A 15,920-nucleotide genomic window follows, 5' to 3' on the forward strand; every position below is an offset into this window, starting at 1 on the left:
CTCTCTCTCCCTTCCCAGTGAATGACATAGGAGACAGAGAGACAGACAGTAGCGACAGATGGACAGACAGAAAGAGATGTGGATATTTGTCAATCTTTCTTCAGTGCAACAAATGCCATTTGCTCTGTCTGCCGTAAACAAGAAATGAATGGCAGAGCAGGTCATGTAAAGGAGAACGAACAACAAATCTTTGATTTTGTGCTCCCTTTATGGAAACTGCTATGAATAATGGAAAAGCAATAACTGAAAATGTTATAGTCATTTATTACCCAAAGTTGTTTTCATTTTAATGTCCTCGTTTTGAATGTAAGGTTATCCTGGGTAGCAAAAACATTGATCTATACAGAAACTCTAAACCTATTCTACTCTAATTTGATTAGATACTTTCAAGCAATCGATGACAGAATTTGTTATTTTGATTCGAAATTCTTTTAAGCGCCCCTGTAACTAGATGTCTTTCAAAATCTGAGTAAATCACGGTGGGCCTACTTAATATCAAACCAAAACCATACTGCAAACACAACTTGTGTTGATTAACTAATTATAATACAATAACTGCCCCAATATTGCAAACAAAATTTGGACTACATGGGACTATGCAAACTTCTAAATTGCAGATCCTGATTTGACCTGAGTCATTCCACGCCAAAGAAGGATCTTATCCTGAATCAGATACTCTGCGTCACGATCAAATCAACCTACCAACGACACCCCCCCCCTTTCCCCCTCCCTCCCTCAGGAAACAGGCCATGATAACGAACAATGATGTCATCAAAACTACGCAGCTTACGTCACAGGATCCAGGCACTGGCTGGCTGGCTGGACAATCCTGATGAAATGCTTCCCGTAACGCAGTTTAGGATCCCTCCAAAATGAAAGTAGCATATCTTACCGCATGAAATCCCCTCAGATAGGAAGAAAGATAGCGTCCTGTGGAGTCAGCGCGGCGCAGCTGACATCCAATATTTGACGATCTGAGTGGCAGTTTTCATGGATAATTGATCAGGGGGGGGTATTAATATACCGGGTACTGTGCAATATTGATGCATGTGATATTTTCAATGCCATGTGTTCAATACTTCCCATAAAAAGCAGATGATTTTAAAGAATAAAAATAAAAAATCAATATAACAAATTCAATCAATATTAAACAATCAATGTTATGAACATATTGTTTTATTTAACAATTCATGTGATCTTGTAGAGGGGAACTGAAAAAATTGAGTGTGGCATGCATGTAGATCTATAAATTATATTGATAATGCTGCTAATCAAAGCTGATTACCCTCTATTCAAAATTAAATATAGAGAGGGGAAGAGGGAGTGGGAAGTGCATGGGAAATATTTTGTCACTCTCTCTCTCTCACTCCCATTTTAAGCGCTTACACAATCATGATTGATTTTATTCAACTGTGGACATTACTTTGGTCATGTCATAATCATTAGGTGGTTTCAGACCGCCTCGAAGTTCGCCAGTTCCAGGTATTCTCTGATCGGGAAATTTACCCCGATCAGAAAATACCAGGTATTTTGGTAATGTGAAAGCAAATTACGCGTAATTTCCCCGAAAGAAAATACCCGCTAAATAGTAGGTACTTGGCGAAATTACGAGAACTTTCGTGGGGATTTTTCCAAGGTCGCAGGTATTTTGGCAATGTGAAAGCAAATTACGGGAACTTTTAGCCCAGAGTGTCGTTGGGCGCGGCAGCGTGGGTGGCTGCTGGGCTAGTGATTTTGAATCTCGCGCCTTGCCTGCTTATCAGACCACACTTGCGCATGCTCGTAACTTCGGGAACTTATCCCGAAGGATGTGTTTCGGGGCGGTGTGAATGCAGGAATAATTAACGGGTATTTTTTAGCCTTAAAAAGTTCTCGTAATTTAACGGGGATTCTTGTGATCGAGGCGGTTTGAAACCACCTATTGTATTCCATTCCAAACCACCTAACTCTCCTGATATTGCAACTACCCCCCCCCCCCCCCACTCTCTTACATATAAAGAAATGTCTCATGTTCCGAAAAACATTGTTTCTTGTTTTTCTTGAACTACTATGACAACATGTAATTATCTATTGCATTCCTGTTAATTCACACAGAGTGCAATTAACACTGTGATGTAACACTCGAAAGTCAAACCGAGCATTATGTAATCCTAAACTACTGGAGAAGGCTAGTCTACTAGCTAGGAGAAATGCTGTAATTCCACAGATGTTTAAGCCTAGATGAGTCAACTTTCTCAATCACTGGATATGGGAGAAGACTATCAAACGACAGCAGAATCTCCATGCTTTGTCAATGGGAGAGGAAGTCATTGTGGACTTGAAGTTCAGACTCACTGCCAGGTGTAAAAACCAACAAGGTGTCTGAATCCACAGACTACAGCCAGTAATCATATTGTGCATTTGGTATGGACTGATATTCACAGAAGGCGCCTGAGTTATTGATTTCCCCCTATCCAGCACTTTCCAACCTGAACAAACCCTCGCAAATGTCAGAGGGCGACATCATCGACGAGGCTCGCACCCTTCTCTCTTCCAGCATTTTTTCTGGTTGTTCTTTTTTTTTTACTTTGGATTTTTTGTTGGCTTCATGTTGCTCACAAAATTTCTTCTGGTGATTAACCTCTGTAATGGTTTTCTTTTAAGGCCAAGGGAGAAATACAGAGTAGCTTGTTTCTTGAAGTACTGTACATAACAAGTTCCTGAAGCCTCTCTCTGTCTTTTTTTTTCTATAATTTTCCTTCTTTCCCAGCTTTTTCTGATGCTTCTTCAGATGTTTTCACATCTACAATATTGTAAAACCCCTGCTTGATAGGGCAGTGTCCATTAGTGTCCAAAGTGTGTGTCAATAGTGTGTCACAATGTGAAATTATTATCACTAGTAAATATGAACATTTTAACCACATGTGTGAATCACATTTTCCTTTTGATATACATGTAGTCTGATATTGGCAACAACACAATGTGAATGTGGAATAATGAAGACATGTCTGCAGTGTGTTTTATCTCCACACTACATGTATTTACTTAAAGCTTTAACACTGTGAAACACATTAGGAACACACTGTGGGCACACTATAAACACACAGTGAACACACACTTAAACACTTTGAACACACTGTGACCACAATGTGGACACATTGTGAACACACTGAGAACATACTGTGAACACACACACTGAGAACACACTGAGTACACGATGTGAACACACAGAGAGCACTCTGTGAACACACTGTGAACGAACTGTGAACACACAGAAAACACACTGAGAACACACTGTGAACGAACTGTGAACACACTGTGAACACACAGAAAACACACTGAGAACACACTGTGAACGAACTGTGAACACACTGTGAACACACTATGAACACACTGTGAACACACAGAAAACACACTGAGAACACACTGTGAACAAACTGTGAACACACTGAGAAAAACTGAGAACACACTTTGAACACACTGTGAAAAACTGTGAACACTGTTTGACACTACATACTTTGGAGCAGGAATCCCCCCTCACAGAAGATTTCTAACTATAGGCCTTCATTTACATAGACGCCAACCTGAACAAATAAACATTTATAAATGTGAAATTTACATGAACACCAATTATACAAAATGAGGTTAACATCCTTCAACCTTTACACAACATTTTGAGCATGCCCTAATTTCATCAAATTTGTGATCAATATAAAATTATCCTTGAACCAATTGATCAACTGAGTTTCAGGAACTGATAACATTAGTCTCCAATTGCCATTGATAATATACTTGACCGACATGCCCAATCCAATTGTGCAAAAGGGTAATGTGTAGGTAATATAAGTGATTTTTTTTCTTCTTTTTTTTGCTTGTAAGCATTGTGTTTGAACTCTGCAATTCCCTTTTACAGTTTGTGCATGGATCACCCTTTTCCCTGTAGGCCATGGGTTGATTACCATCCAATAAAATAGTACTTTCTCATTTTCACTCCTTTTGGTGTCTTATATGATATTTTAAAAATTCACAATTTATCTGACCATGAAAAGTAATTGTGATATTTTTTTTTGTCTACAGATGCGCTTTGCCATGTTACAGCTCTAAGGGAGCAAATATATCAATGCCCTATTTTTACTAAATCAATAGACAACATAAGAGCTGGGGAAAATTACGGAGCATCGTCAAACTCAGAATTTAATCAACCTGAAGAGCCTCTTCAAGTGAGAACATTTTTTTTCATCTCTCTCCAGGTTTCCTTGCCCTCGATCATAATCAATCTTTGCTTTCCCGGAAAACGGACAATCCTCGACGACACATCGCACAAATTGTCAAGCAGTGAGAGAAGTTGGCCACGTGACGGGGTGACGGTGTGACGATTTCATGTACAATAAGAAAAAAATATTCATCGGTTGACCTTATAGAACATAAAGAATCAAGTAAATTTAACATGGATAAATAACTATGTCTCTGAATCTTGTTGTCTACATGTACATTGTTTGCCTTTTGCACTCCTTTCATTCCCTTTTCTTGCTCAGTCTATATGCTTTAAAATGCTAGCCCCACCCCCTCTCTTTCTCTCTCTATCATGTCTTTGCACATGCCTCATATATTTGGTAATGCAGCATAGAAATTAAGATGTTCATCATAAATATAAAATTGCCCTATGAATCACATATATTAGCAAACTACTGGAATCAGCTCGATGAAAATGATACTAAATTTCTGATTCATGTTGATCAAATGCACATAGAATCCTGTAGATTTCCCATATTGGGCCATAGTATAAGAAAGCTTGGTAGGAAAGTACTTGTTGAATAATATTTCCCAAACTGACGATAATATAGAAAACATCCGACTTATTGCTAACACCATTCTTAAGGCCTGGTCCGACGGACACAAAACGTATAACGGATACAGAGGACAAGCAAAATTTTGGGGTGGCGCCATCTGTTTTCATCCGCTCCAGACAATGGACAAAATGGGCGAACAATGAAATCACAGCGGACAGATGCTCGATGGATATAGACCCTATGAAAGACGTATGCAAAAAGTATACAAAGGATACATAACGTTTCCAATGGATGGCAAGATTCTTTTCCGTTTTAAATCCTCTCTGCATCCACAAGTTCAGTGGGACCAGGGCCCGTATTCCATTAACCAGATGAGCATGCTTAAGTAAGAAATCTAAGCATTTTTCTTATTTTCTGTCTAAAAAATATTCTTAGCCATAACGCGTATTCCATAAAGAATTGGCCAAGAATTTTGTCTAAGAATTTGGCTAAGAGTTTTTGCGCGACTAAGACAGATATAGGATGAATGGCTAAGTAACTTTTCTTAAAACTACAGAGTATTAAATGCAACATGGCTAAGAATTTAGCCCTAACTTTAAGGGAGTTGTGAGATGTCTTAATTGTTTTAGTTTTAAGGCAATTTCGGCCCACGCTTTTTCCTTATCCTGTAACGTGATACGTAAATTAAGCTTGGGTCTCAATATCTCTTCCCTTTTTATTATTTCTGCTATCAGCATAATTTTCTCTCCTTCAGTGAAATTGGCCATCCTTTTTTTCTCAGCCTCCATCTTGATATTGTTATGCGAGTTTTGCTTTAACACATAAAATGCATAGACTTTTACCGCAGAGCAGCTGTTACGTTCGCGACAAAAGTTGTGTGACGTAGCAATTTTCTCGTGATGTCAAAGAATTTGAGACTTTGCCTTAGCCATATCGTCTGACTCGAATGTCTCGAAATTTATTGAATATTGTTAGGGAAGATTTCTTAGACAAGCAAAATGCTACAACAAATTCCTCAAACTTAAGCAAAACACTTTAATATCTTGTTTATGGAATACAGGCCCAGGCCTTTAGTCAAATTCCACTCCACAAAAATAAAGTGGATACAAATATTTGTCACTTAATGCTGAAGAAATTCATCTGCTGCAGTCATACCATTGAAAAAAAAGCCATACCAACAAGAGCTATTACATTATTACCAATGGCATACCATCGGTCGGTTTGGAGTCAATTCTGTGGGTGTGACTAGGGCATTACTCGCCTATATGTCACAGAATCTGTCACAATCATTACAAACCATGCATCACCATTAATGATTCACCCTACATTGATACCCAGCATCAGTTAGACTTGCACTCCAGGTGTTTTGACAATGATGCTGATGAATCACTGTGCATTGTGTGTTTGTTTATATGGTTCGCTGTTAGCAGTGACTCACCTGGTACACAAGACTAATTGAGGGAAGACTCATGGTTCTGTCAATGTTTTTAAGAACAAAGGGTTGGATGTTTTTGTTGTAACCATCACAAAATTCTACCCAGTTTTGCAAAAACCATGGAAATGTAAAATTTGTTTCCCTCTTTTCCAAGGGCTTTGTTCAAGTTTCTGTACCTGATATTTTCTCCAACAGAAAATGCTTACTAAAAAATTGCTTATTTCTCTGCAATTCGATTACAAGCTTAATAAGCTATTCACTGGCAAGCCATAAGATAGATAGTTCATAGTTCATTCATTCATTCATTCGTTCGTTATTTAGTTACTAGCTGTCGTTAGCTATGTATTTCTGTGAGAGCAGAGACCACAGAGAGAAGAGTTTGTTAGAGATGCAGTTGCTGCCTTTGGTAAATAAGTATTTTTATGATGATGATGATGTTGATCATGATGATTATCATTATTATTATAATTATCATTTTTATTAGTGGAGCGTTGTGGCCCAGTGGATTAGTCTCTGGACTTTGAAGCGGAGGGTCTTGGGTTCGAATCCCAGCCATGGCGTGATTTCCTTCAGCAAGAAACTGATCCACAATGTGCTGCACTCAACCCAGGTGAGGTAAATGGGTACCGGTAGGAAGTAATTCCTTTAGAAGCTGTGTGCGCTCCGAACACCTAGCTTAGCCGGGTAATATAGGAGTGCCTTGAGCACCTAACAAGGTGGATATGTGGGCAATATAAATACCCTATCTTATTATTATCATTATTATTAGTATTATCATTATTCCTCATACCATTATTATTACCATTATCATTCTTATTATTATTACTACTATCATTACTATTACTCTCATTATCATTAGCATTATCGCTAAAGGAGTTGATCTGTTGTCTCCCGATAAAGCAAACTGTTATTGCGACATCTCATTATCATCATCCTCATCATCATCATAAATAATTTATATCATTACTATTATTATTATCACATTACCATAATCAATATCATCATCATTACCAATAATAGGCATTTATATAGCGCCATCTATCTAGAAATATTCTATTTCAAAGCGCGTTGCTATTACCATTATTACCCCGGCTTTAGCTCGAGCTGCCTTTCAGTGCTCACGTATTCAAGGAATTAATCCTGCCAGGTACTCATTCACCTCACCTGGGTAGAGTGCAGCACAATGTGGATAAATTTCTTGCTGAAGGAAAAATTATGCCATGGCTGGGATTCGAACCAACGACCCTGTTATTATCATACTAACTCACCCAAATGTCCAGTTGAGGTCCGTCATACTTCTGTCCCTCAAAGACTTCTGGGGCAGCATACGGCGGACTGCCGCACCACGTTGCCAGGTGCTCGCCAGGAGTGAAGAAATTACTGAAACCAAAGTCCGCTATCTTGATGTTCATGTTTCCATCGAGGAGGAGGTTTTCAGCCTAGAAATGCAGACACAGATCAGGATGAAAAATTGTTTTTAAGATATTATGATATTTCATTTGTATACAAATTTCTTGATACATTAACAAAATGTTATTCATACAGTGCACTTTCTGTAATCAGTGAGTTTGCACTTGTTCACTGAGAAAATACATTTTTTAATTACTAATTAGACAGTCCTTTCCAATGAGCAACATCAAAATTTTCGCTTTTCAATTCACATTTCAATTTTCAGATTTCTTTTTTTTTCTCCAAATTTCATTCTTCAGATATAACAATAAAATGTAACCACAATCTTCATATTCTGTCTGTCTGCCTGCCAGGAGGAGCAAACACCTTCGTACATGTACAATATTCTGAGCTACATTCATTCACATTTCATCATATCCTTCCCATTTCAAACGAGGGGTACTAATGTGTATCCCAATGATATAGAAAGAGGTTTGGGTTGGGACACAATTTCGCCTCCACCTTACCTGTAAATGCATCTAAAAAAAATTACCTTCAATGCATTTTGATGCACTTGCCATTAAAGTACACACTAACCCTTGACAGAAAGAAAGCCAGAAAGACCATAGTTATGAGCAGATCAGTTCACAGCTAACTAGATTACCACCTACTGCCTCCGGAAATGTGGAATTGATTTCTACAAGGTGGAGTACATCCCCCTCATTGTACAGGCACCTCGCCCAATAATGTCATGGTATGGTATATGGAAGCCATTCATGATTGTTAAGGTATGGTAGGGTTGGTGTTTAGTTGATGGTGCCGTTATTGATGGTGTTTTCGATATCATTAGCAGTATCAGTATCATCAGCTTCAATCACCATCATCAGCACCATCATCATCATCATCATAATCATCATCATCATCATCATCACCATCATCACCATCATCAATATTAACAATATTAACATCATTATATAATTACCATTCATTATCATTACCATTGTTATTGCGGATGTCTTTTGTCTTTTTTCATTACCATCATCATCATCATCATCATCATCATCATCGATCATCATCACTAACAACATGATAATGACAATGATGATGCTGGTGGTGGTGGAGATGGTGATGATTATTCTAATGGTGATGATAATGATGATTTTAATCATTCATAAAGGTGCCTGATATGGTCCACTCGTCAGTAATAATGGTTGATTTTTTTTTACCTGAGAAATGATTTCCCGTAACATACTGAGTTCATTTTCATTGACATCTCCTGGTATTTGCACTAGCGCATACAGGCCAGAAACTAAAATTATCCAGAGATCTAATGCAATGGTTTATGTATGAGTTTAAGTGTGAGACACATGTACACATGTTTTGGGATCACATGAGAAGTATTGTTTTTCATTGAGTCTTGTTAAAAGCTTCTGGAAAGCTTGGCCTCGGAATGGCTGGGAGCTAATTGGTCAGTGGAAATTACTGATAAATCTGTTCATGAAACCCTCCAGGATGTGTGTCTGGTGTGAAAACGTATGTACATGTACAGCGCACTTATTCAACAACTTGGAGTCGTTTGTAGAGTTGGAGAGCATTATTTAAGAATGGCTCAAGGATTGGGGAGGGGTATGAGAGGATGAGGGGGAGGGGTTGGTGAGGGAAGGGCTGGGGTGGGTAGGATGAGTGAGGAGAAAGGGAGGGGAAATGGTGCCAGATTGGGTGGGGAAACTGTGTCGGACGGGGTGGAGATGGTGTGAGAAATGGTTGCCATAGACCACAGCAGGAGTGGGGAATTCAATTATCAGTAACATAGGATTGGAAGGGGGCATAGCAGTTTTCTAACATCCAGCTCGCAGGACCATGGGTAGGGAAGTGGAAGATAGAGGGGAGGGTCGGGCACTGGTGTGCTAAGTTTGGAAGCATGTGTGAACAATATGGATGTTGCGGATGCATAATGGTGTCCATGTTGATTTGCTTGGCCTACATACCTGACAAATATTAATTTCCAGACTATGAAAAGGGAAAAGGAAAAGAGAGAGAGAGAGGGGGGGGGGTGAGAGGAGGAAAGGGGAGAGGGAAGGGGTGCAATAGGATCGTTCACAGCTGGGGAAACATGCCCTAAAATGGAATGTGAGAATATAGGCCTACATGTAATTAAGTTTCAAGTCTATATTTACTGAAGGAGCTGGTAGAAGGAAACAGACCCTTGCGATTGTCTTAAAATCATCAAGGGTAAGACATTGGAAAATAAAAACAAACTCCAAATGAAGGGTTATAGAAAGAAAACAGGGAACCCGTGTTCAGAGGAGCTTTGAAAACTAAACGTTCAAAAGCAAGATAAAGAACGATTCTGAACAGCCTACACAGCATATATACCCAGCAGAAAGACAGAGAGTAAAGAGACAGATAGAAGTAGTGAGAGAGGGAGAGAGAGGGAGGGACGGAGAATAAAATGCCTGCCTGGTAATTAGGCCAGCGCTTTCACGCCACGACAAAAGGCAAGGCCTGGTTGCTAACGTACCTGCCATTCTGACGTCAATGGCAGCCATCGTGAGGCTATTGGCACGTGTGATATGATTTCTGCACGTTGCTATTGACAATCTCTATCTTCCTTGCTGCTGCATCTTCTCTCTCTCTCTTTCTCTCTGTCTCACCTCTCTTCTCTTCTTTTCTTCTATTTCTCTCCCTCTTCTCCTCTATTCTCTTCTTCCATTTAGTATTTCTCTTCCTCTCGTGTTGCTACAACCCTCTGTCTCATTCTCCATCCCTTTCCCCCTCTATCTTTTCTTATCTCTCTTCCTTCCCCTCTCTACCTCTACTTGTCCATCCCTATCTCTCTTCCTTTTCTTTCTCTTTTTCTCTCCAATTTTCCTTCTCAACCGCCCCCCCCCCCCCTACCTCATATAATATGAATTTGGCCCGGATATTTCATGTCTTACGTGCCAAAATGTGAATGTCAGGGCACCTGAAAATCAACTTTAGTGGGCATCCTTAAATACCTTTTTTTTTAAATAACATGGAGAAAACTTGAATTTGTTCACATTCTTCACAAATGGGAGCTACTGTACCCTTGTGAAACACATTGATATGTTACATCCACATTGTGATAACTGTTTTTAGGGTGTGAATTGAATTTGGGGAGATTCCTTCTAATTTCACCACATTCGTAATGAGGTGTGTATCAATGAACTGTCTTGGAAGTCAGGAGATTGAATATTTACATATGCATGTACATGCATGCACAATAATTAATACTTCAAACTCGTAATCAATGGTTATTATAGTTAGAGAAATCTGAGGAAATTTTTAAGCAAATTGTGCTTAATTTCTTATTTACAATTCCAGGGTTATCATGCAGGTGCACTATGCAGGGTTTAAACTGATTTGCAAGGAAGCAAAAGTTTAGTCAATGGCAGTGAATATCACAATGGAGAATAAACTGGTTATCGGTTTATTTAATCGCGAAGAGAGATTACATGATCAAGGCATCGCCCCTCCCCCCTCTGTATTTTTGTTGTTTTTTTCTGTCTGTCTGACTCTCTCTCCCTCTCTCAGTCTGTCTCTCCCTCCGTTTATTTGCCCGCGGTTCCCACCTCAGTTGCTATGAAGCCTAACTTGCCATCAGTTATTTTATCGCAAAGAGCGATTACATGATCAAGTAATCCCCTCATTTCTCATCTCTCTCTCTCTCTTTCCATTTATTTGCCTTCTGTTCCTACCTTGGTTGCTATGTGGCCAGGCATTTGGTTGCCATGGTAACTTACCTTGAGGTCACGGTGCACAACATGCCGTTTGTGGCAGTATTCGACGGCGGAGATGATTTGCATGAATTTCTTCTTCGCTTCCTTCTCTGACATCCGGCCATGTGTGTCTAAGTAATCTGTATGATAAAGTATAAAAATGAAAATATTAGTCAAAGATAGATAGATAGATAGATAATAGACAGGAGACAGGCAGACAGACAGACAGACAGACAGGCAGGCAGACAGACAGACAAGACATTTCAAAATTTTCAATTCAAGGGACTAAAGAAGAAGTATATGAAAGGAAAAGTTCATGTAATTAATGTTAAATCAACAATTGTAAGTTCTTGATTACCTAACACTTACAAAGCTAGTGAATAGCTGTTAACAAACATAACATTGAAGGACCTAACATTTACAAAGCTAGTGAATAGCTGTTAACAAACATAATATTGAAGGAGAATAAAATGTGATTAAATGGACAATATGAATAATACAGACCTATTGTAAAACAAGGTTTAATATAGAATTGAAGTAAATTAAAAATTTTAAAAAGGAACGACATTGTTTAATTGAGGAAAGAACCATGAAAAAACATGTTATTGGGTGGGGAACGGGGGTCAATAAAATGATGCTTACAGACTTATTCTGTAGAGGTGTGGCATATAATTGCCTATAATTATTTATTTGAGTTTAATTACATGTACCTGTACATTCGTTACATTTTTTTTTTAATGCTACACAAATATTCCTTTCTGTAGCAGTTTTCTTTTACATTGGTCTGTACAGAACATAGTTGAAAGATTTTTTTCCAACAACCAGAAATGCTACTAAAACTTGAGATGTCAAATTATCCCCTGCTGAAGATTTAACCTTTAAAATATAGGCCTATTTTTTTATTTTGAAATTCATCTCCTCACCCTAATTGAATTTTTCCTTGATTTTTATTAGTTACCACACTTGTAACATATACATGTATACAAATTATGATGGATCTTCAACAAAAATGATCAAAGTAATAATCCTAAATGTAGCTAATCTGGATACAGCTTCTATTTGTAAATTGAGTTATACACCCTTATTGGTTGTGCACTGGGCATCCACAGTTCATGAATATTCATCCCTCTCATGAATATGCATCATTTGTCTAATGCATAATAAATTGTGTTTACAAGCAAAAGCAACCAGCTGTGTCTGGCTGTATGCCAGAGTGAATTATGCAACTGGCCTTGTAGGCTGCCCACTAAACTAGGCAATGGAATGTCCCAAAGTTGACCTCAAATGAGGACAAAAGGTCGTTAAAGGTCAGATTTGTGGAAGGTGTCAGTGCTAAGTGATTGTTAGGAATGACAGGGAAGGGTAATGGATGAAGACAGAGAAAGAAAGAGAGAGGGGGAGGGGGAGGAGACAGAGATGACAGGCAAAAGGATTTATTATGTACAGTGATTGGATAGATAAGGAGAGATGAGGGCGGGATGGGGAGATAAAGAGCAAGACTGGAGAGAGAGAGAGTTAGAGAGTTAGATAGAGACAGAAAGACTGGGAATAGAGGGAGAGAAGGAAAGATAAAGAGAGAGAGACACACACACACATTCACACAGACGGAGACATAGATATTAGAAACATTGAGAGACGGAGAAAGACAATCAGAGACAGATGGAATAGACAGAGACAGAGGTTTTAAATATGTAGACAAGTTAAACAAACTTTTGTTTACAAAATATAAATATTCAAGCTCTGACCTACAGAGAGATTTATGTGGTGAGATTTATTGAAATATAGAATCATATGATGGAAAGCTAGAAATTAGCCAAAATTTTCTGTATACACAGAAAGATAAGTTGTACACTAAATACAGATTGTTTGAAAGATAGATAGACAGACAGACAGACAGACAGACAGACATAGAGAGAGATAGATAGATAGATAGATAGATAGATAGAAATGACTTGTCCCGAGAGAGTATGGGAGCGTTGACTTGGAAGGAATTCCAACCACCTTCTAGCGTGCGTCAATTAACATTAACGTTGTAACCAAAGAAGAGCCTGCACGCAATGTGGGGCAAACGTTATACCCCTCATCCATACATGCCACAGCCAGCCCAGTAACTCGAGCCACCAGTATACCTGGTTAGCCTCTTTGCAGGGGGTCTTCCAGAAGGTCCTAAAAGACATCCCTGTGGGATTTCAACAATTTAAAATTCAGTTGATTTTCCTAGGAAGTTGCACGTTTCTGCATCTTTAATTTCCCTTTTAGAATACAATATACATGTAACCAGATGTTTAGAGGCATGGGTTCCTGGTTATCTTGATTTTCAATGTAATTATTAACATGAAGAAAAATGTCGTACAACAGGTCATGCAGGAATCAGGATATTCACCCATAATAAGGCAGGATTGCAGAATAATGCCACTGGCACCATTTGAGCTGGACCGAGGCATTTCATGTCTGATAAATCTAATATCTACTGCTAGAATTGTTAGATTTTAGGCTTTTGAAGGTATACATGTAGGCCTATGTCATTTAAACTAGGTACATGTATGAGCATGGAGCTCTGCATAGTAGCTGAGCCATGGTATGCAGGGAAACCTTCATTCAGTGTGTACAAACGTCACAGTCGAGCATGAGTTCAAATACACAACCCTGGAAGGCAACTTTGCAAGGGGTCTTCAAAACATATTTGCAGACTTGTATCACTGCTAGGAGACCTTTAGCTCTACGGTGTCCAGTGTAGGAAGAATAAAGGCAGTACCATGATAGGAAAAACAAACTGTCTTCTCTGGTTTATTTCACTACAGGGTACCTTAGTGTGGAATCATCAAGTTTCCCTTTTTGCATTGAACAGCGTTTTTTTTATACCATAGTTTGGTAAAGCACAATGAAACACCCCCACAACCCAAAGTTGGTGGAAATCTTGTCCAAGGTAGCCTTAGATATGACCTCAGGCTCGTGAATACATAATTAGCCCCAATTAAATCAATTTATCGGCCTGCATGGTTCTAAGTTTTAGACATTTTAGAAAGCAGTTCATGAATTATGTGACTGTTGGTACACTTCTACGACCAGTGTCTTGCTCCGTGTGTACATACAAGCCTACATATTATTGGTAAAAACTGAATATTATTAATTCATGTTCAGCATTATTGCATTAAACCTACAATGGAGTTTAATATCAAAGACTACCCCACACCCCTTTGATGCAATGCTATTGGAGTTAAGGTGTTGAGACTAATAAATGACCTCAAACGCTGCTTGTATTCAGTGCACTACACAGGTTAATCAGGCACAGTGATATTATGTGATATTTCATTTTCATAAGGCCAATTTAGTGAGATAATATACCAGAGTTCAAACTACATACGATGCAATGCTTCAGGTTTGAGTTGAACTTGATGGTCATTAATGGTAACACCTGTACGATAGCAATCACAATGTCCACAGCCTATATTGTACATGTATGTATGCCCTAAATGTAGGCCTATACATGAAAAGGGCTTATTTATACAGTTCATTATTTGCTTCTGTGTCCCAGCAATATGGGATTAAAACAATAAAACCTGCCCCAATCCCAGGGGGGGGGGGGCAGTCAGATATATTGCTGTACACACACATGACAAAAAAATCGAGTTTTTTTCAGTTTTGGATGCGGTCCAGGCGTGGACTCGTTAAGGGTATTAAAAACACCCATTTTCAAAAAAAGGGTGGTTTTGAAAGAATGGTCAATGTTCAATCGCGGGGTCAAACGTATTAAAGGTTTCCCCAAAGCTTTTTTTAAGACTAGCCAAACATGGTTAGGGTATGTTCCCCCCCCCCGAGGTCATATTTTGGCCACATCTTGTTTAGGGGCCAAAATGTGTAAATAAAGCCCACGAAAAACTTGCTTAGGGGGTTATTTTGCACACAGAGAAAAACTTGTTTCTGGGGTGTTTCTTGGAAATTTCTTGGACATGTGTGTGTACAGCAATATATTTGACTGGCCCCCCAGGCCCCCATCAGAGGTTCTTCTTGTGAAATTAGGTCAAGCAACCATTTCATCTGGGGCCCATATTGCTATCCTGTTGCATAGTGTCCCACAGTTTGCCCACACTGTGGTATAGAGTGTGAAATCACCTCCATACCATGAAGGTGCTCAAATTGAACAGTGTGCATCACATTTTCACAAAGTCCACACTATGTGAATATTCACGCCAAAGGTGTCAACAGTGTAAAACTATCTTCACACTGTTGAGGTTAATCCTTGTAGGTGGATTAAGGCTCAGTGTGGATAAGTCTCCGGACTTTGGATCACAAGGACCGGGGTTCAAATCCCATCGCAGCACTCGCGTCGTTTGGCAAGGTGTTTATCTACATATTTGCCACTCTCCACCCAGGTGTAGTAAAAGGGTACCCGGTAGGAAGGAATTCCTTGAATGACCAATGCAGTGATGCAGGGATGCAGTGCTAAAGCTAGGGTAAGAGTATGCAGCACTTAGACACATTCCTATTATTGCGCGATATGAATGTTGCATATTACCATTATCATCTATTAACAGAGTGAATCCCATCTTCACATAGTATGCTAAATTGCTGATACACAAATCTACA

At 39.0% G+C, this 15,920-nt stretch overlaps 1 protein-coding gene across 1 annotated transcript in view; it reads right to left on the minus strand.

The window, feature by feature from the left end:
- Positions 1 to 15,920, minus strand: part of LOC121419950 (serine/threonine-protein kinase SIK2-like) — a 60,704-nt gene that overhangs the window by 20,704 nt on the left and 24,080 nt on the right. The window contains exons 4-5 of the mRNA XM_041614445.1: positions 11,358 to 11,473; positions 7,473 to 7,643 (exon numbers count right to left, since the gene is read on the minus strand). Of these exons, the coding sequence (XP_041470379.1) occupies positions 7,473 to 7,643; positions 11,358 to 11,473 (287 nt within the window). The remainder of the gene's footprint in view (positions 1 to 7,472; positions 7,644 to 11,357; positions 11,474 to 15,920) is intronic.

Source organism: Lytechinus variegatus, chromosome 8, assembly GCF_018143015.1.
Source record: "Lytechinus variegatus isolate NC3 chromosome 8, Lvar_3.0, whole genome shotgun sequence".
NCBI lineage: Eukaryota > Metazoa > Echinodermata > Echinoidea > Temnopleuroida > Toxopneustidae > Lytechinus > Lytechinus variegatus.